At 36.4% G+C, this 21,144-nt stretch overlaps 1 protein-coding gene across 2 annotated transcripts in view; it reads right to left on the bottom strand.

The window, feature by feature from the left end:
• Positions 1–21,144, bottom strand: part of LOC121327975 (protein TFG-like) — a 41,679-nt gene that overhangs the window by 13,636 nt on the left and 6,899 nt on the right. For both annotated transcript variants that reach the window (XM_041272371.1, XM_041272370.1), the window contains exons 4-6: positions 9,265–9,411; positions 2,794–2,961; positions 1,727–1,867 (exon numbers count right to left, since the gene is read on the bottom strand). In XM_041272371.1, the coding sequence (XP_041128305.1) occupies positions 1,727–1,867; positions 2,794–2,961; positions 9,265–9,411 (456 nt within the window). The remainder of the gene's footprint in view (positions 1–1,726; positions 1,868–2,793; positions 2,962–9,264; positions 9,412–21,144) is intronic.

The following is a 21,144-nucleotide window of genomic DNA, read 5'->3' as shown; positions in this document are numbered from 1 at the left end:
TTGTGGAATACAAGACCTATTAAAATGTTTTTAAAGTACCAGAATGTATAGTACATCACTCAGTATGCTACTATAAATTGAAATACATTACTTTGCTGCTTTTTAAATAAATGTACCATTGTCCTGGAAAATAAGCCTTGTTAATTCCACTTCTGCTATTTATAAAAATAAAAACTTCATCCAAGGCCCACCACTTTACTCATAAAGGTCTTGTGATGAGCGCTTCATGGCCACAGTGACTGCCAGGGAACAGGTGCAATGGCAACATTAGCGTTTTTAAAATCCTACAGATAACACAAACCTCTGGAAACTATGAAATTGATGAAACCAACATTTCCTTCTGCAATAAATCAACAAGATGGATTTCAGAGCAATGTGTTGAAAACATAGGTATCTTGTTCCTTTGTTTTAACCAGGAATTATAAATGTGTTTTTATAACTATTGTTCCTCAAATAAAATCTACTGTTCAGTGCAAAATCCTAGAAGTGAGGAAAGAACTGCAAAAAAAACAATTAGATTTTGTTTGCCATCAACACATGCTGGTAGAGAAGAGTATGGTTATTTAACTATTGACTGGAAAGAGAATATACAATTATTAATAGTTTAGATTTTAAACATACAGTAGTTTCCTCAGTGGTTTCTGTTGCCGATTGCATGAAGGATTACATTTATGTAAAACAATTACAATACATTTTTCCTCATCTATGGTATTGCCCCTTAATGAGTTTATGCACATGCAAATTGTATATACGACCATTAAAACAATACATCTTCTGTTTGTACATACATATATTTTGCAAAAAAATGCTAAATCATAACCATCTTGGGAAAGCAAAGACATTCTTTTGGGTATCATAGTTTTCCCTGGCACTCCTATTAAAGAGTTCTGCACAGAGACATTCTTCCAGTGCTGGTTCTGTGACATTATTAAATAATCAGGAATGTATAGATCGATTAGAGCTTAGAAGTAGTATTCACAAGCAGTATTACTGGTATGTGATGCACTGTACCAAATCAAACTCAGGGATCTATTACTGTTTGTTAATGACAGTATGCCCATCTTGCTCAAGCCCACGTAGACCAATTTAGCAGCTGCAAGCAATTGCCTCAAGCAAATGTCTCTGCAGAATCAGACACAGGAACACAAAATTGAATCACACATATGCGTCAAATATTACAAAAACCAAGACAATTTCCAAAAAGACTTAGTCTCATCACAAGGGGGATTACTGAAATGCTAAAATACTATTCCAGATAACCAATGGCAACAGCTCTTGGTTTTGCTTATTTGCTGAAACAATTACATAAAAAGGGCAGCAATGAAGAGTGCTAAAATAAAGCGAAGACCTTTTTTTTTTTTTTTTTTTTTTAAACACATACTTAACTGAGCTGAGATTAAATATGTGATACATAGTGGTATCAATAACCAGGTAAAATACTGTCAAGTAATCTCCAGAATAAGAATATACACTATTCCTAATGGTACATAAATGATGTTAGCCTAAGTATCAATAACATGTAGCTTATCCATTAGCCCAAGCAACACTTCCAAAAGGAACACTTTAAAAGGAAAAACTGGAATGTGGTGTTTATGTGAAAAAAAATAGAGTGGTGGTTACAAAATGAAGAGTGGTGGTTGTCCTCAACCTACTGCTCCCAGGAATCGAGTCACATTTATTTGAAGGATTCAGGATTACACTTAGTAAAGGGCTCAAGAGTACCAACCTTCCATCTGTGCTGCTGGGGGCTGCACTCCAGCATAGGGTGGCTGCTGTGACTGGATCCCAGGGTGGTGGGGAGCGGAAGACGATGAAGCGATGCTGTCAGGTGTGCCTGACCGCTCCTCCGCTGGAGCACTAGGAGGGCCTGGGAAACAATGAAGGCAAGTGTGATTTACAAAGTGCAGACCCTAGTCTGGCATCATATAAACTTTAATAATGTTTAATAGTATGTCTGGAGCTGAACTGGCAAAGCCTTCCCCACCTTCAATGTATCATGAAATTGTTCCTACATTTGCAAAGTGTTGCACAGTTTGTACTCAATAATAACCAGGACTCCACATTACCTGATGGTACTACAAAAGGTATTCTGCGTTATAAATTGGGAAAGATCTCAACTAAGACGGCAGTGGTTTCTGCATCAAGGGGACTGGAAACTCCCTCTGGAAGTTCAGCGTAAATACTCTACATACACAGTATATACTTGCAATTTATTTCACTCATCATTAGAACATGAACAACTGACAACTGCTACTTGTTTCAATTTTCTCTCATCTGTCTGTATTCTTGCAAGGTCACATACAGTACAACTCAAGTTGGGCTCTAACAGGCAAAATGAGTTTTTACCTGCATGCTGCTTGAGTCTGTGCACATGCAGAGAAAGTGTTAACTTTCACTTGATTAGAATAAGGTTCAGAGATGGTCTGTAAATGTCAAAATTTAAATTAATAAGATGATGGTTTTACAGAGCAAATAAAGGTGTGGAATTGGATGATTACAGACCCCAGGCAGATCTGCTGCCAACAGTTTTAGCACCCAAGATAGGCTTTGTTTTATAGAAAAATGTTTCACAGCAATTTTCAATAAAGGAAACAAGAGCGGGAAAGTGGATCCACGTGGAATATTTTACCAGGGTTCAGTTCCTGACATATTGCAAGAACCTATTTAAAAAATGTATATCCCCAGATCCACCATACTAGTACTGACAATCTTTGACAATTTGAGCATAAATACGAGAGGGTGTCACATTTTCAAAATCATTCAGAAGGTAAAGAATGAAAACTAGACTTTTACCCGAGACTTGGTCCTCTGTCAGCCCAAACGAGGAAATTACATTCTTGCTAATTTCATCTTGATTTTTCAGGGGGTCAAAGGCAGACATGCTGGCAGCACTAACTGGGACTGGCTGTTTGACGGTGGAGTCAGGAGGCACAGACTTCCCTTCCCTTCCATTTACTGCCTCTGAAATAAAGAAAATTTGGAAATGTAATGAACATTCAGAGGTTGGAAAACAAAACAAAAAATGTGCCTTGAATATGTTATGAATGTAAACCCACTTCAAATCATTGTATAGGTCAAGAATATTTTGGGAGTAATAACCTGGGAAGGAAACTTCAAAGGTAAACACTAAAAAAAACATAAGTAAAAAGGAATGCACAATTTCCAAACTTGCAGCATAGGCTGATGTTATTAAACAAAACATATACCTGTAAAGCAGTGGGTGCTTTTATTATGTATATTATACAGCATGCTCCCAGGGGCAGGTTTAAGTAGGCATTTTTACTATTTAACAGAGATAATTATCCACCTAGACCAAGATGTCTGTTTTCTAGTGGTGTTGCAGGTGCAAGTTGCACATATGGGGCACTATTTAGCCATATAAAATTAAGAAGAAATACAAACAAAAGGGAACATGAATTCTTGAACCCTTTGTTACTGTTGCATAAAAAATAGATACAATGTCTGTTTTTGCCAACTTAAAAAACAGACATTGTATCTATTGGTACAAATACATACACTGGGGCAGTCACTGCAAATGATGTTAAAAAAATCTGCTTAACATGAGCCTTTGCTTTCAAGCTTTAAAAACAAGAAGATGCTTCCATATTTTAACAAATCTAGAGGTGCTATTGAATTGATCATACACCAGTTTATACATTCCACATAAATGACCATCTGTGAGTTTTAAGGTTCGTTGTCAAGAGTAATATACAGTAAATTATACAGGGCAAACAAACAGAAGTAAAAGACACATTTTAACTTTTTTAATCTGCAGGTCTGAAAAGAGAACTCCACTCAATACACTTTACTGTCGCTGACAGGGTAAAATCTGTTCAATAAGGACTTTATTGAACATTACTTGTAACTTCTGGAGGATGTCGATCTTCCAGTCATGGTGTACTTTTAGCAGGCTCACCAGGTGAAACATTTGAAGAGAATGATATCATGCTCCACCATTACTGAACTATGTATCAAAACTGCAGTTTGGTTAAGGCTGCTCAAACCATGCAAAATAATTTAATTATAACAGAAAACCTACAGGCATATTAACTTACATAGATCAGAAAAACAAGATTGTACTCATATACTGTATGTATGTACACACACACTTAGGGCATTAGGGCTGTTCCGATTAACAGATTTAATCAATCCGATTTATCAACTAAAGAGTTGATCGCAGATTTTATTTTTACAATTTAAATCGTGCAGAATTAAATTCTTTTTATATAAAATAAAACCAACCAATAGAAGATCTGCATTTTCTTCGCAGCAGTCCAATCATAAGTGAATGGAGGTGGGACAAACAGTTGAAGGTATTCTCTGCCTTGGCTGAAGGTCTTGAGTAAGTTTAACCATTGGGAGAATCAAAGGTATGCCCCTTTATGCAGGTGTCCAATCATGAGACAACAGAGGCAAGACATAAACCTAAAGGTAGTCTCAGTTTCTTTTGAAGATCTTGGGAGTTTAACCAATGGGAATGTCAAAGATATGCCCTGCTTTTGCAGCTGTCCAATTATTAGTGAGCAGAGGTGGGTTATAAATATGCTAGGGTAAGCAGTGTAAGAATAGCTGAATTTCGTGCAATATTGGCTATTGTAGAGACCGTTATTGAGAATTATATTGAGAACTTCGAAGTAACATTTAAAATTACTTTTTACTAATTAAATGTCATCAGACAGCGGAGACATCGTCGTCGATTTGGTTATGAATCAATTTTCAAGAACTGTCTTAGAAAAAAATTATTAAAAAGGTATCCGTGGCAGGGCTCGCAAAATTTTGGTAATGGTATTTGCCCTGCGGGCAGTCCTTTGTACACATTTGGTTGTCCAAAAAAAATGTCAAGTTGCTCATCACTGATCTACGGACTGTGATTTGTACAAAGTACACTGTAGTCAATATAGGTACAGTATCACAGGTTTCATATACTTTTCCAACATCAAAATTCCACACTTTTTCCAGACTTCCATTTGTTTTTCCCAGACTTGTGTTTGTTAGTTTCTACTAGTTTTTTACATTGTGTAACAATTTTTTTTTTTTTGTTCCTGGGTAGTAAGTGTTATTTCCTAATTGCTTATGCCTCAAAAGTATAGAAAATGGCTATTATTCCCCACAAACTTTGCTTTTGTGACCAGGACAGTGATATTTCAAAATATCACTATTTCCAATGGGAAAACAGGCAAATGTGTGTCTTTTCACTCACATAAAGTCAGAAAAAAACAACATATGAATCCAAATTAACATGTATTTATACTAAAGTAATACAAAGATGACTACAAAAGATTTAGAAGCGAGTAGTTTTTTGAGATTTACAATTATACTGTAAATACTGCAAATACTTTTAAAGTAACTTTTTTGTAAGGGGTGATATTGGATTCTGATCCAAATTTCTTTATACCCTCTATTAAATGCTGAACACTATGGGAGGTGAAAAATAACAAAAATGAAATAACAAATGTGCACGCATTATATATTAAAAAAATGTGCAAGTGTCGTGTATTAAGCCTATAAATCAAATACTAGATACAGTACACCCTCGCTATAACAACCCTGTTTGGGTCCAAAGCCTTTTGTTCGCTATAGTAAAAGGACAATCCAAAACAAACAATATAAGCTACTGGAGTAAGTTAAGAAAGCCACCAGGGATAAAGACATTAGCTAAACTATTAATATTAGTACTGTTTTACTCTTTGATTTTCTTAATTATTATAGTATTTGTCACTACTAGCACTAATAATAATAATAATAATAATAATAATAATAATAATAATAATAATAATAATAATAATAATAATAATAATAATAATAATAGCAAAGAGATTGTAAATAAAAGTAGAATTCCAAGTACAGTACCCAATTTGTGGCATGCTGCACCCAGTATTCTGGCTATATCCTGTTCATTGAACAACACAGTACAATCCCCTCTCCCCAAAAAAAACATGTTGTCCGACAGATTTTTTGGTTGTCCCAGAACGTCGGGCTAGCGATTTTGCGAGGCCCGCGTGCCTAACTGGTGGCAGTCAATTACAAAAAAAAAAAAAAAAAAAAAAAAAAAAAAAATCTGCTGGAATTGTCTTTTTTTCACTACAGAAAAGGTAACAGAACTGGCTACAGCAATCTGGGATATCTAACGAAGTCTGCACAAAAACAAACATTCCCAAAGTCACTTGCAAGCCACTGTAACACTCAATGAGCAGAAGCATAGGGAAACAATACATCACAATGAAGTAAGAAAAAAATCGTGAGGCTCTTAAATGCTTGATTGATTCTGTTGTTTGCCTTGGCAAGCAAGAACTGGCTTTTAGATGGTATGATGAAGGCACCAATTCCTCAAATAGAGGTAATTACATTGAATTACTTTCTCCGATTACTATATCTCTTCTAGATCCGGTTGACCACATCGGATTGGGGTTAATACATGCATAGATTCCCAAATCTTTTTATATTCGGGGTGGGGTTGTCTTGCGAATGACCCCACCGCAATTCAAAAAATTCACTTAATCTGAACACGATCTGAAGGTCATCCGAAAACGCAACCTTACTCAATGAATAAATAGCTGAAGTGGAATTTTGACAATCATTTAACAGCGATTGGTTGACTTCTCAAATGAATTATTGTTGAACTAAAGCTTTGGACTAGGTAACATTAATTATCTGATGTTTTATTTTTTGCAATAAAATCACAAAAATAGTCAGTTCAGAAACGTCATATATAGTGTATTTGCCTTGTTTTGTTCAGTCCCTATAGGACTGCAGCTCCCAGACAAATGCAGGCATGCTTCTTTCTTCTTTATTTATTACACCGTTGAGGCACAGACTACTTTATTTTAAATCGATATGACTTCCACAAGCGGCAACATGAAGCACAATACATTAAGAATCACTCTCATGTACCTGGGAGCTGCACAAAGGATGACAAAGCAACTATTACAATGCTTAGAGTATATTCTTTTAATCGGCAAGAGAGCATTTAAAAACAACAAGGGGACTGAATCAGAATTTCTTACAGGATTTGCCTGCATGTGTTTTCGATCCGAGACTGGTTAAAATATTAGCTGGTTCCACTATGTAAGTGCATTCCCTTCAGTGCTGTTAAAACCGTTCACTTTGGGGGTGCATAAAAATCACAGCTGTGTAAATGTTCTATTCCTTTTTTTATTTTTTGAAAAAAAAAATTCTAAAAAAAGTACAAATAAGGTATCTTTGTCTAATGCAGTGGTTCTCAAACTTTGTCATAGTGAGCTTCCCTGAACTATAAAAAACTGCACCTCCCCAGTTTACTAAAACAATATAACAAAACTGAAAATCCTATATGTTGCAAACAAAATTGATAGATAGAAGGGATTTGTTCAATATAGAGCAGTATGAGTTTCAGAAGTATTAATTAGTACACATGAAAGCAACTAAAATATGTTTTTTTGTCCTGTTAACGTTCTTATCTTAGTGGGATTTAACGTTACTTTAAAATTGCTGCTTTTGTATTGTGTACACTTATTTCAATCTGTTATTTAAATGGTCTGATTATAGCAGTTGTATGTGTGACATGCTATACAAATGTATTGTGGTTTGTTCTTTTTTTCTGCAATGTACTGTACAGTGTTTTGCGATACTTGTATAAAAATCGCTATATAAATGCAATAAATAAATAAACTCATTGAGCTTCTTCTGAAAATACTTTACGGGTTTAGATACTAAGGTAGGGTGCCTTGTTTTAAGATGCCAGGCGTAGCTTGCAGGGCTGCGTACTATGGTTTGCCTTTTGCCAAACCTACTTTTTACTGTGGTTTGGCTTTCACCGCATAAAACACATTGAGGCTCGGTGCACCGCTGGACCAGCTCCATGTAAAGCCTAGTTTTAAATATGCTTCGTTATATTTTATGCTTTGCTTCGTTATATTTTAGGCTGCGTTTTGCTGTAACTACTGCTGCTGCCCTCACTTCGGCGTGTACGTTTTTCTCCCTGTGTCACAAAACTATCCATTTCTCATTAAAGCAGTTTCTCACTGTAAGTGTGCTGCTGATACTGTTTTTAAGTTTACTTGGGGGTGGGGAGTGGGAACCACGCAATGTATGTGTGACGTTTCACAGTTGCTAAGGAACATTAACACGTTAAACAAAAGCTTTTTGTGTTTTATTTTAGCTATTTTTAAATATAATACATTTAAAATATAATAATTTGTTACTTTTTTCAAATCATCCAACCTCCAAAAAAAAAAAAAAAAAAAACACATAAAAGGTCACACAGCTCACGCCTCCCTTGGGAGGCGCGCCCCTTAGTTTGAGAACCCCTGGTCTAATGTATTTATTCTGAAATCTAGAAACTCCTACCAGAGATCTGTAGCTAAGGAACCGATATTTTCTGCAAATGTCATCAATGGCTATTGTTTAACCAAATGAAATACCAACCTAAACTTAAAATTGGCTTAAAACACCTTTTAACCTGCCATGTGCAGGGCAGCACAAGATACTTAAATCAAACAGGTGATCAAGGGAAATTGGTTTCAGTTCTGAAATCTCACTAGGCAGGAGACTTACAGGGAAAATACAGATGTATGATGACTAGGTTGCAATAAAAAGTTCAAACCACATTTAACCACTATGTTTTGAAGACTTTAATCTTAGGTTAACCATAATGAGAGTCAGCTGTATTGCAGATGTGGAACAAAATACCCACTTTGATGTATGTGCACCACCACAGCAGTATGATACACTGGTTTTTAAACAGGCCACTAAACCCAGTACTAAATCACCTTGAATAAATCTTGAACTGTCCCTGTTCTAGCTTAGAGAGATTGAGTTTTTTGTGTTCTCTCTTCTGAGATTTCTTTTGGCTTGCATAGGTCTGCAATGACACTGACAAAAACAGCATGATGTAACATTACACTCCAGGAAAAAGTGTGTAATCTAAGCCTGAGGACTAAAGGTACCGACCTTTACCATTAGGACTTCTATGTCCATTAAAATATACTTTCATAAAACAATAGTTTTGTATGTAATAACTGTGCTTGTACGTGATACTAACACAGCAGTGAATGGATTCCCTTTAAAGTTTTTAGCAATTAATAGCATAAAGCATAAATGGATATAGCAGGTAGCATTAACTATAATTAGCCTATTCATCCTTACTTGAAAAAAATCCTGTGCATCTCCAGACCTTCTGTAAAATGCAATTCTTTCAAGAAAATAACCTTAAATTAAAAAGTTACTGTACTACTGGAAATTATTAAAAGCTTAGCAAATGCAGTCCTTTCCGAATTCTTCACTTACCGTTTTCTGCAATGCTGGCAAAGAGTCCTGGCTCTACAGGCGGCTCCAAGCTGTCAAGCAGACGGTTCACTTTGTTTCGAAGTTCGATTAGCTCTCGTCGAAGGTACTTCACCTGATTAGACTCCAGAGGCCTTGGTTGTCCATTTACTATTAGAACAGAAGGAAAAGTCAAAATATTAACAGCTTGTAAACATATCAGAGAAAGAAAAGACCTTAACACCTTCAAATGCAGTATTTCTGATGATGATGCTAAACACTGTTGTAAAGTTAATTTATACGGTGGGGAAGTTTTTACTGCAGCTGCAATATACCCATACCATACCTTTTTGTAGGAAAATAGCTTCCAGTGTTGTTATGCTCTAAATGATTTGAACAACTGGATCAAGGTACCAGGATAACCTCTTGCGATAAAGATACAGAAAGACAAACATCAGTTTTCAATTAATTACAGGCAATTGTTGGGATTAATAGGGTGGTGCTAAACCTGGCCAGTAATGACAGAACACGATCCCAAAGCAAACCTGAAACACTGTAGTTTTGACATGCCTATCAATCTTGTCTGACTACACTAATTGGTCAAGTGAATAATAAATGTACTGTATAAAATGTAATTCTTTCATTGATTTTGAAAAAATTATGACCCCCTCCCACAATTCTATAAGTAGTAACATGACCTACATTCAAATCGATACCATGAAGATGTTTAATACACTTTTGTTTTAAAAATCTAAAATAAATGTTAGTTTAGAACAATTAAGGCTTACAGTAATTACCTGTGGTCTTTCTGCCGCTGTAGGACCGCTTTTCATACAAAAAGACTTGGCAATCACAAATTACTATAGGCATATTTTACATCATCATAATCATATGTATTATTTTATGAATACTATAATGATGCTAATTATGATGATTGTTATTTGACATCATTACTGCTTAAACATGAATTATATTATCAAATTAACTGTTCCTATCCAGCTGACAAACCTCTTATAAGAACTTCCGCTCTCAATAAGCATGTTATTAGCGCATGCATCAATCCTACTATTACCGTATTTATTTGAATTTAAGATGCACTTTTTAAACCAGATTTTTCTCCTCCTCAATGTAAACAAAGCAAGCTTTCGCTCAGTGCCTGCCTGTGCCGCTACGGCTGTACAGTAGCCTCAACTGGCACTGCTGTGTTCTTAAACAAACGTAGGCTCCTCAGGCACACCCATCAGCCAATCAGGACCTCCCAATCAGCTCAGCTCCAGGCAAGCCTTCCTGTTTATCACAGCAGAGGTGCAGTTGAACCAGCAACAGGGTCCTCCCTGTGACAGAGTCATTAGCTTCCTTAGGAATTCGGCGAAAAGCTTTTACAACTTCAGATCTCTTGATCTACTCCTCCTACTCTATACTGGACTTGCCTGACCTAAGCACCATGTTACTGGGCACTCAGTTGATGCACTCCTTGCAACACTATCATGTCATTGTATATACACATTGTTTTAATCCTAAATCTCGTATTGTATTCTAGTAGTATTTTCACTTACTGTAAACTATACTGTATTTAAATATTGTTTTTGCACTGTAACCTTTGGCGTCAGCCAAATTATTATTATTAATAATAATAATAATAATAATAATAATAATAATAATAATAATAAGGACGCAGGCTCTGTCACATGGCACTGTAGATAAATGGAGCTTGACCACTTAAGTCATTTTGTAAGCAATGCCACACAAAGTAATTCGATATCAGGAAGTAGTAGCTACTGTTTATCTACAGCAATGTGTTCGAAATATCTGCATGTTCCAAATTAAACAATAAAATTCAAGAACCAAGAGAGCAACCAGTGAAAATATTGATGCTAAAAAGGCAAGAAAACTTTTTTGGGGGGTCACCGCTCCTTTAAAAATGATGTCTAGCAGCAAGCCTGACTCCAAGCATAATGACTCATACTAACCAGCTACAGACCATGAACACCAAATACAAAGGCTTTATTACACCAGCATTATGCTAATGTATAGTTTAGAACAGTCAAGGGCAGTTCACAGCAGAAGCAACACCTACAGGGGGTAGAACAGCAGCATTTCAAGTTCCATTATGTAATAAAATGTATCGATTTATCCACTTTTTATCTTCTCATTTTGATTGTCAGGGGCAGGACTTGAGCAACATGAACTTTAAACTGATGTGGGATAACTTCATTCAGCCAACAGCTTCCCCAATTGCAGCTGTAAGATTAGTCAAACTTCCCAAAATAGAATACATTTACTCCGTAACAAGCACAGTCCCCACTAGGTCTGGCATGCGTACGAGGCACTGAATGTCAAACTGCCAGTTTTTTGTTTAATGTTTATCTTTAATTTATACATAGGTGATTGTACGCATTTAGCTCAGAAACAATCATATTTTGTATTATTTTCATTAAAAAAATATATAGCATATTATTTTTCTGTTGAGCTCAAGACTATTTAAAATTATTTTATTGGTAGTGTGATGGACTCTGGTAGCTAAGTGGGCTTGGTAGCAAGTACCTTAGCTTTTCCTCAGGGATACAAGCTGTGTCTCTTGGTAGTGGTACAGTCACTTCTGTAAATTGTGCCTTATGAGGAATAAGAAATACAATAAAAAAAACATAAGGAAACCTGTCAAATTGTGACAATTGCAAAATACTTAATATTGCATCACCCTTCATTGGAAATCTAAAGATTATCAGGTCAGTGATAATTGAGGTAAGCTCTATGGGGATACAGAGTTTGCTTGACTCCGTTTTATAAAAAGAAAAATCTTCCCAATGTTAAAAACTATACAAAGGTTTTTTAATGTTGCATATAACGTAAATCAACAATTTTGACTATTAACCCAAACAGAAGAGACTGCTGTTGGAATGCAGAGATTGGTAAAGCTGCAGGTTTCAGTGCCAGAAACACAGCTCACTCACCGGAGGAGATTAAGAATTGTGGCAAGCCTCAATCTCATAACATTTTTATTTACATTTTACAATTAGCAGATATATTCAGGGATGCTCAGGGAGAGTATGATATTACAAATTTGGCTGCGATGCCCATTGTTTTTTTTTCAATCTGGAGACGTGCGCAAGTTCATAAATTCCCAACCATGCGAAAGCTGAGCAGACACGCTGCACACATTCACACAAGCCTTCAGCACAGAGGCACACGTGAAAGACAGCACGTGCTGCTCCCTCTGTGTGAAGTCCTTGGGACTATATTTATTTTAAAACTTTCACTACCTTTTTCTAATATAAGGAGAAACACTAACTTGATCATAATTGATAGCAGAGCATATATACTTGACAGTGCAGGAAATTATATCACCTGCCTTATGGAAAAGGGAGAGATTATTGTAACAAAGTGAATGTAAAATGGACTGAACTAATCCACAGCAGATTCTTTTCAACCAATACACATTACAATGATGCAATATATCATTTAGGGAGTATCAATACGATACCATGCAGATTATCATGATATTCAATACTATCATGATACTTTGAATCTTATGTCCATTACATGTTGAATGGCTGCCAAATTCCTTTTTTTGCAAGTGCATAGTACTTAAGAGGCTAACACAGTTAATAATGCTACAGGCATTGTGGAATGCTTGCTGTTTAAATTATATACAGTGCCTTGCAAAAGTATTCAGACCCCTGGCCAATTCTCTCCTATTACTGAATTACAAATAGTACATTGACATTTCGTTCTGTTTGATATTTTATTTTTAAACACTGAAACTCAGAATCAATTATTGTAAGGTGACATTGGTTTTATGTTGGGAAATATTTTTAAGAAAAATAAAAAACTGAAATATCTTGCTTGCATAAGTATTCAACCCCCACACATTAATATTTGGTAGAGCCACCTTTCGCTGCAATAATAGCGTCTGTCTTTAAAGTCTTTTGGGGTAAGTATGTACCAGCTTTGCACACAGTGTCGGAGTGATTTTGTCCCATTCTTCTTGGCAGATTTGCTCCAGGTTGTTCAGGTTGGTTGGATGATGCTTGTGGACCGTAATTTTCAAATAGTGCCACAGATTCTCAATGGGATTGAGATCAGGACTTTGACTGGGCCACTGTAGGACATTCACCTTTTTGTTCTTGAGCCACTCCAATGTTGCTTTGGCCTTGTGCTTAGGATCATTGTCCTGCTGAAAGGTGAATTTCCTCCCAAGCGTCAGTTTTTTAGCGGACTGAAGCAGATTCTCTTGCAGTATTTTCCTGTATTTTGCTCCATCCATTCTTCCTTCAATTGTAACAAGATGCCCAGTCCCTGCTGATGAGAAGCATCCCCACAGCATGATGCTGCCACCACCATACTTCACTGTAAGAATGGTGTGTCTTGAGGCATGGGCAGTGTTAGGTTTGCGCCACACATAGCGCTTTGAGTTTTGGCCAAAAAGCTCCATCTTGGTCTCATCTGACCACAAAACCTTTTCCCACATCACATCTGGGTCACTCTCATGCTTTCTGCCAAACTCCAGACGTGCTTTCAGATGGGACTTTTTGAGTAACAGCTTCTTTCTTGCCACCCTCCTATACAGGCCAGTGTTATGCAGAGCTCTTGATATGGTTGACTGGTGCACCATTACTCCACTCCCAGCCACTAAACTCTGTAGCTCCTTCAAAGTGATAGTTGGCCTCTCTGTGGCTTCCCTCACAAGTATCCTTCTTGTTTGTGCGCTGAGTTTTGAGGGACGGCCTTTTCTTGGCAGTGCCTGGGTGGTGTGATGCAGCTTCCACTTCCTGATTATTGATGCTGTGCTCACTGGGATATCCAAACACTTGGATATTATTTTGTACCCTTTCCCTAATCTATGCATTTGTATTACTTTATCACTAACTTCTGTAGAATGCTCTTTGGTCTTCATTTGCCTTCAGATTCACAGCCTTACCAATGATCCTTCAACAGTGGGGTTTTTATCCATAAAATGTGACAGCAACTTCAATGGTTCACACGTGGAGGCCAATGGTAAGGCAATTTCTTTCATCGGTGCAAACTGGGAACTTCCACAGCACAGGGGTTGAATACTTATGCAAGCAAGATATTTCAGTTTTTTATTTTTCTTAAAAATATTTCCCAACATACAACCAATGTCACCTTACAATAATTGATTCTGAGTTTCAGTGTTTGAAAATAAAATATCAAACAGAACAAAATTTCAATGTACCATTTGTAATTCGGTAATATGAGAGAATTGGTCAGGGGTCTGAATACTTTTACAAGGCACTGATATATATATATATATATATATATATATATATATATATATATATATATATATATATATATATATATTATATATGAGGCTTGGCTAGAGATACAGTACTGAGTGTCCTTTTGCAATTCAGTGACTTAAATCTGTTTTACTCTGAAAAAAAAAAAAAATTCAAAACAGAGCTTGTAAAATAAACAGTGCTTGTGAAAATAAATTGTTCCCGATGCGCCTGACAAGCGCTCAATAAATGGACGGAAAAGGGTTAAAAAAACATTCGATATTCTGACTGTCCACGTTCGGCCAGACTGCCGTTGTCCTCTAGCTGAAATCAAAAATAGTTCCACACCAAGCTTCTCGCCAGCATCTGCCATGTCTGCTGCAGTAATTTAATTTTCCCAGAGCACATAGGGTAGCTGCTCACTTCCGTTAAGCAGAAACAAGTACGTTTAGTTTGCATTGTTTTTAAAGCACACAATTAGTTTTATTTTAAAAGCTCAAAAAAAATACAAAACAAATAAAATAAAAACATGGTATCAAAAAAACGTGATGTTTCAATATTTTTTATTTTACCCCGATACTAAGTATCGTAGGATTTTGGTATCATGAGATACCGTAGGTGTCGATATACCGCAGAACACAAATAAACATTGCAAATTATAGTCAGGTGGCTTTTGGTTTTACATTTTGATACAAAATATTTTCTAAAAGTAGTTTAACTTCCTTATTTAAAAATTATTCCATGACATGGACAAAGAAGTCCCCAGAATCTTTGTAATATGACCACGTCTACCTTGTGACCTTAGCAGGGTCTGAAGGATAGACCAACGCAAGCAAGCCTAATAACAGCTTTTTGCTGAACTATCCTGTAAACACACAGGATAGTAAAATTTACAAAATACCATTTGGTCCTGGATCAGCCATTTACTACAAAGAAACATTTTGTTAATCAACTATTTAGGCTATTCCAATTTTAAAACAACTTTTTCAAATTATTACTTTGTCATTATTTTTTCTAAGATCGTGCAGATGAGAAACAAAATTCTAAAATAGTTGATTGATCAGGTGAAAGACTTTTCTATTTTCAGTCAAGCAGTGTGTGTGAAGACAAAAAGAAAAATAGAATAAACACACGGGCAGTTTGTTCTTCCATAGAAACATCTGGCTATTGTAACTATATGAATGTGATGTGGTCCAAAGCCAAAATCTAATGATTGTGACACTAAGCAGAATCCACCTCATCTGGAATAAATTACTTTGTCCTACAGGCTTCAAATTGCCACAGCAACTGTGCTTAAAATGTTTTGTTCTAATTTCTACCACAAAAATAAATGGCTTCACATGTTTATAGGAATAACATGCACTATTTAACAAGAGTGTCAATTCTAAATGAAAAAAGATTAAGGTTAAATATGAACATATATATATATAAAAGCTGAAAATTGGACTCATCAGAGAAGATGACCTTACTCCAGTCCTCTACGGTCCAATCCTTATGGTCTTTTGCAAACATCAGCCTGGCTCTTTGCTTCTCATTGATGAAGGGCTTTTTTCTAGCTTTGCACGATTTCAGCCCTGCCCCTAGGAGCCCGTTTCGAACCGTCCTGGCCGTGCACTTCACCCCAGCTGCCGTTTGCCATTCTTTTTGTAGGTCACTTAATGTCATCCTACGGTTGCTGGCTGACATTTGAATGAGTTGGTGGTCATCCCGGTCAGTGGAGAGTCGTTTTCGCCCTCTGCCGGTCTGTAGCTTTGTTGTCCCCAATGTGTGCTGCTTGACCCTGTTCTTATGAACCGCCGTCTTTGAAATTTTAAGGATGGAAGCAATCTGACGCTCTCTGTATCCCTCTGCCAGTAAAGCCAGAATTGAACCCTTCTTTTCCTCACTCAAAACTTTCCTTTTCAACTCTTTGGGCATGGTCAATAGTTATTATTTGATTCCAATTACTTTTGAGGTACTACTAGCACTGTTTTGCCATCCAGCTGGTCCTATTGCAAGAAGACAGTGATTACCACAGGAGTGGTTTTTATACTTTTCCTCGTTAAATAAGATTTGGTTCAGGTGATCCCTTAATCAGTACCTCATTCAGTAGAATGAGGTGTGCCTGTGTTGGAATTCAACAGACACTGGAATGGAATGGCTGCCATACATGTAGAGATGCTGATTTAAGAAAAATTTGCAGTGGTCTCAATTTTTTCCAGAGCTGTGTGTATGTATGTATGTATGTATGTATGTATGTGTGTGTATATATATATATATATATATATATATATATATATATATATATATATATATATATATATATATATATATATATATATATATATATATATATATATATATATATATATATACACACACACGCACACACACACAAACACACCTCTTAAAAAAAATAAAAAACTATATAACAATTATTGTATTCATTTTCCAATTCTCTCCCATTTGGAATATCCAATTATTATTCAACCTGGCTCACCACTGCAACCCCGAAACTAACTCGGGAGAGATGAAGACGAGTACTTGCGTTCTCCGAAACTAGTGCTGTCAGCCATCCACTATGCAGCCATATCCAGAACTTACAGGCGCCCAGCCAACCACAGGGGCTGCTGGTGTGCAGTAAGCCAAGGAATCCCTAGCTGACCAAACCCGTATCCTGCACAGGTAGCATGCTCAGCCAATTGTGCGCCGCCCCTTGGGAACTCCTGTTCCACGGTCGGCAGTGGCATAGCTTGCATTTGAACCAGCCATCTCCAAGCTATAGGGCAATTTCAAAATATCTCTCTCTCAGAGAGAGAGTATAATATATATATTATATATAAATATATATATATATATATATATATATATATATATATATATATATATATATAGATTATAATTAAAAGTACAGATTCAGCTTTATAGTAAAATACTAAAGTATTATATAACATGCATAAAATGAAAAACAACATGCAAAAACTAATTTCGTACTTTGAAAAAGGTATTTGGGCACCCTTACATTAGTATTTTCTGTGCCCACCATTTGCTTCCTTTACAGCTTATAGTCTTTTTTTTTGTATTTTGAAACCAGGTCCTGGCATCTTTCTGGTGATTTTTGATCCTTCTTCAACACATACAGCTTTTAGTTCTGCAATTGACTTTAGTTTCCTTTTTACAACAGCAGCCTTCAAGTCAATCCACAACATCTCGATGGGATTAAAGTCTGAGGACTGAGATGGCTAATCCATAACAGAATGCTTAGGGTCATTATCCTGCTGGAATACAAACTTCCGTCCATAAGCCTTCTAGCGCTGAGTAACAAAACGAGAGTGCAAAATGTCTTGATATTTTGCAGCACTCATTGATTCTTCTACAATAAAAAGATCGCCAGTGCCAGAGGAAGAAAAACAAGCCCATACGATCACACAACCTCCACCACGTGAGATGTTATAGTAATAAAATAATGACTTGGATTGCATTATTAAGGAGTTTAGTGATAAAATGAGTGATCAGGAGAGGATTCAGTACCTCTATTAAGAAGTATGAGAAAAATACAGTGAACAAGGGGTGGGTCTTGGCTGGAGATGCAGTACTGAGTGTCCTTTAGCGATTCAGTGCCTTTTAAACCTGTTTTACTTTGAAAAAAAACATTTTAAACAGAGCGTGTGAAAATAAATCGGACCTGACATGCCTGACAAGCGCTGAATAAATGGACCACTAAGCGTTAATAATTTCAGTGTTGTTTTTGTTTTTAGTTAAACTGCTAGAAACTTTTCAGTTTTTCAAAATTTTAAAAGTAATAATTAACATCCCACATCACATCTGTATAAACCTACCGAGTGAACTTGTCGAACAAAACAGTTTTCCATACACTTGTTTGGGTAAATTTTCATGTGTGCAAAAGTTTTAGCATATTAAAAAGTTGGATGGAAAAAGGGCTACTGATAAGCAGTAGGTTTAAAATACATTTCTAAAAATCACTTTAAAAAGTCTGCAACAGTCAACATCTGCTTGAATATGTATTTTTAAATCACATCGCCAATACGTCTCCTTGTGTTCAAACCCAATCAATTAAAACCAAAATAATAGAATGGGGATAAGTTATTCACATTTCCTAGATCTGTTTTTAAACTAAGAAGCGTGCAGTTAATTAAGCTATCAGAGTTCTACCTTCTGTCCTGGAGTCATTAAATATCCCTTAATAGCAAGTAACAGAAAGTTAAGTCAAGTAGTAACAGAAAGTTAAGTGACCTTCCATAATGCAAAATGGCTTTATACTACAATATAATACCAGGGCTCAAAATTCACGCGACCATGCGGCAATTGCCGTGGGTGCCCTTATAAATTGCAGCAATGTCCCTCAAAACGTATGTCTATTCACGGCCATTATGGCCGCAGTGCCCTTTTAGCTACAGCAACTAGAGGGAAGCCTGTATTAGGAATTGTTTGGATCCACTTGTGTCAACATTTATGATTATGCGATGTCGGTCTGTAAAGGGAAAAAAAAAGCTGGTACATCACGTTTTAAACTGAAGCGCGAGAGGGAAGATACAATCTGATCGAACAGCCTGGAAGTCCAGAGGTGCTGTATTAACATTAGGGATGGGACGGTATAAAATTTGCACGGTATGATAACCGTTAAAAAAAATATCGTGGTAACCTTAATATCACGGTATAAACTCCATCATGCAAGTTACCAAATAATACATAATAAATAAAAAAAAAAAACCATAACACATAATGTAAATCCATAAGTGATGTATAATTTTACAATAGTTAATGTTAATCTATTACATTAAACTGACTGTTGATAATCCAGACAACTGTAAATATAGCGCATTCAAAATGTGTGCTACGCTGCAAGGTTTGGAGATGTCGTTTCTCTAAAAGCTGCGTGCGACGTCAGAAAGACAGCAGCTAACAGCAGCCAGCTCTGGGTAACAGAATGCAGCAACTGATACATGTATTCTGTGTCGTTGACCATTTCCTTCAAAAGACATTATCAGTTCACAAAAAGATCTTCCTCAGACACTTTGCTAAGGCTGCAGGTACCATCGCATGATTTAGAAGAAGCGTGTTAACCGGTGTATAACCGAATTACGATAATTGCGGTTTAGAATAAAAGCAATGGTATTAAATACCGTTATGTACCTAAACCGCGGTAAACCGAAAAACCGGTATACCGAGCCATCCCTAATTCACACCAGCAGAATATGGTAACCACTGGTTCATGCAGCAGTTGTGATGGTGACCAAATGTGTGTGAGTAGGCTAGATTAGCTTAAAAAGAAACATTGCATTCCAAACAATTACAACAAGAACAAAAAACAAAGGCATCAACAGGATGCCCTGAAAACTTAGGAAAATTGTTATAATGAGGGGCTGAAACGAAGCAAAAGGCCAATTAAGCAAAAGAAAAATAAGCTAGTGAAAAGGCCACGGTATCAAGCTGAAAAAAGCGCTTTGTGAACTCCATTAAACCAATGTTGTCTTTCGCACTCAAATCACAGGGTGTCTAAATAGGATTTTGAGTTAACATGAACAGATTATCATTTGTTGTTGCATCTTCAGCAGCACATCTATCATCGTTATATATTAAGCAGGCACAGTAAGATGTTGCTGTAATGACACTCAGCAAATGTAGCGCTAGTGTTGTACTAAAGCAGGGTCAGCTCCTGCAGGGAAAACTGAGTTTACTTCTCAAACAGACCACTAACAGTGACAGCAGAACCCAAATACTTGGGACTGTAATTAAAGTGTACTGAAAGAGAGAAGAAAAAAAAAAACATTTAACGAATTAATGAAATTTACTGTGGTATATTTAATATCGTAAATAACAGAATCAAATCGCTTAAATGGTTACATGTACAGTAAAATACATAATAGTCTGTTTACATACTGTCAGGCCGACTACTGCACTGAGCATGCGAGTTGCAGCATACCATTTCCCATACAACTGTACACAATGAAGCTGCTGTCACCAATTCTCTACACAACACTTGCAAAATATCTCAAATATAAAATACAGAGTTCATTGCAGTTATCAACTGCACAGATTATCTATTCAACAGAATCAGCAACAAATAACTGAGTACTAACATAAGTTATTGTTTTAGTATAACTTTAGTGTCTTAACAAATTGTTATATTTTAAGCAGCTGAACATGGTAGCAACCAACTTGCACCCAACAGTTGGACTTTTCAACCAATTTGTTTTGGCATTTTCTGAATATATATAAATAGTTACTATTAAAGTACTATTTCTGTAGCCAATAATTAGCTTTATATACAACTCAAATAAAATTACACAACAAACTACACTTTGACCTTGACTTAAGTTTAGTGGCCTTGGTACCCTCTACAGATTTATTGAACATTTTGGCCTTGCCCTTTTTGTTGCCAATTTAGAGCCCTGTAATACTGTACATATAGATCCATGCAAGTCCACATGACCCCAAGTTGAAGTTGAACTCAGTAAAGGCATCAAACCCTTATGAGCAGCATTTCATTAAAGTAACTGGTGAGCATTACTTTTCAACGGGCTCATCCAGTTGATATTCCCCGTAATTACCAGGCAGTTATTACGGGAAACACACGTTTATTAACACCAGCAACAGTGAGTGACCCAAGCACGAGCTGTCAAACAAAGGAATTCCAACCGTACCTCACATTGCAATTGCAGTT

Source organism: Polyodon spathula, chromosome 15, assembly GCF_017654505.1.
Source record: "Polyodon spathula isolate WHYD16114869_AA chromosome 15, ASM1765450v1, whole genome shotgun sequence".
Lineage (NCBI taxonomy): Eukaryota > Metazoa > Chordata > Actinopteri > Acipenseriformes > Polyodontidae > Polyodon > Polyodon spathula.
Note: the sequence above shows the minus strand (reverse complement) of the source record. Positions and strands in the feature narration are given on the sequence as shown.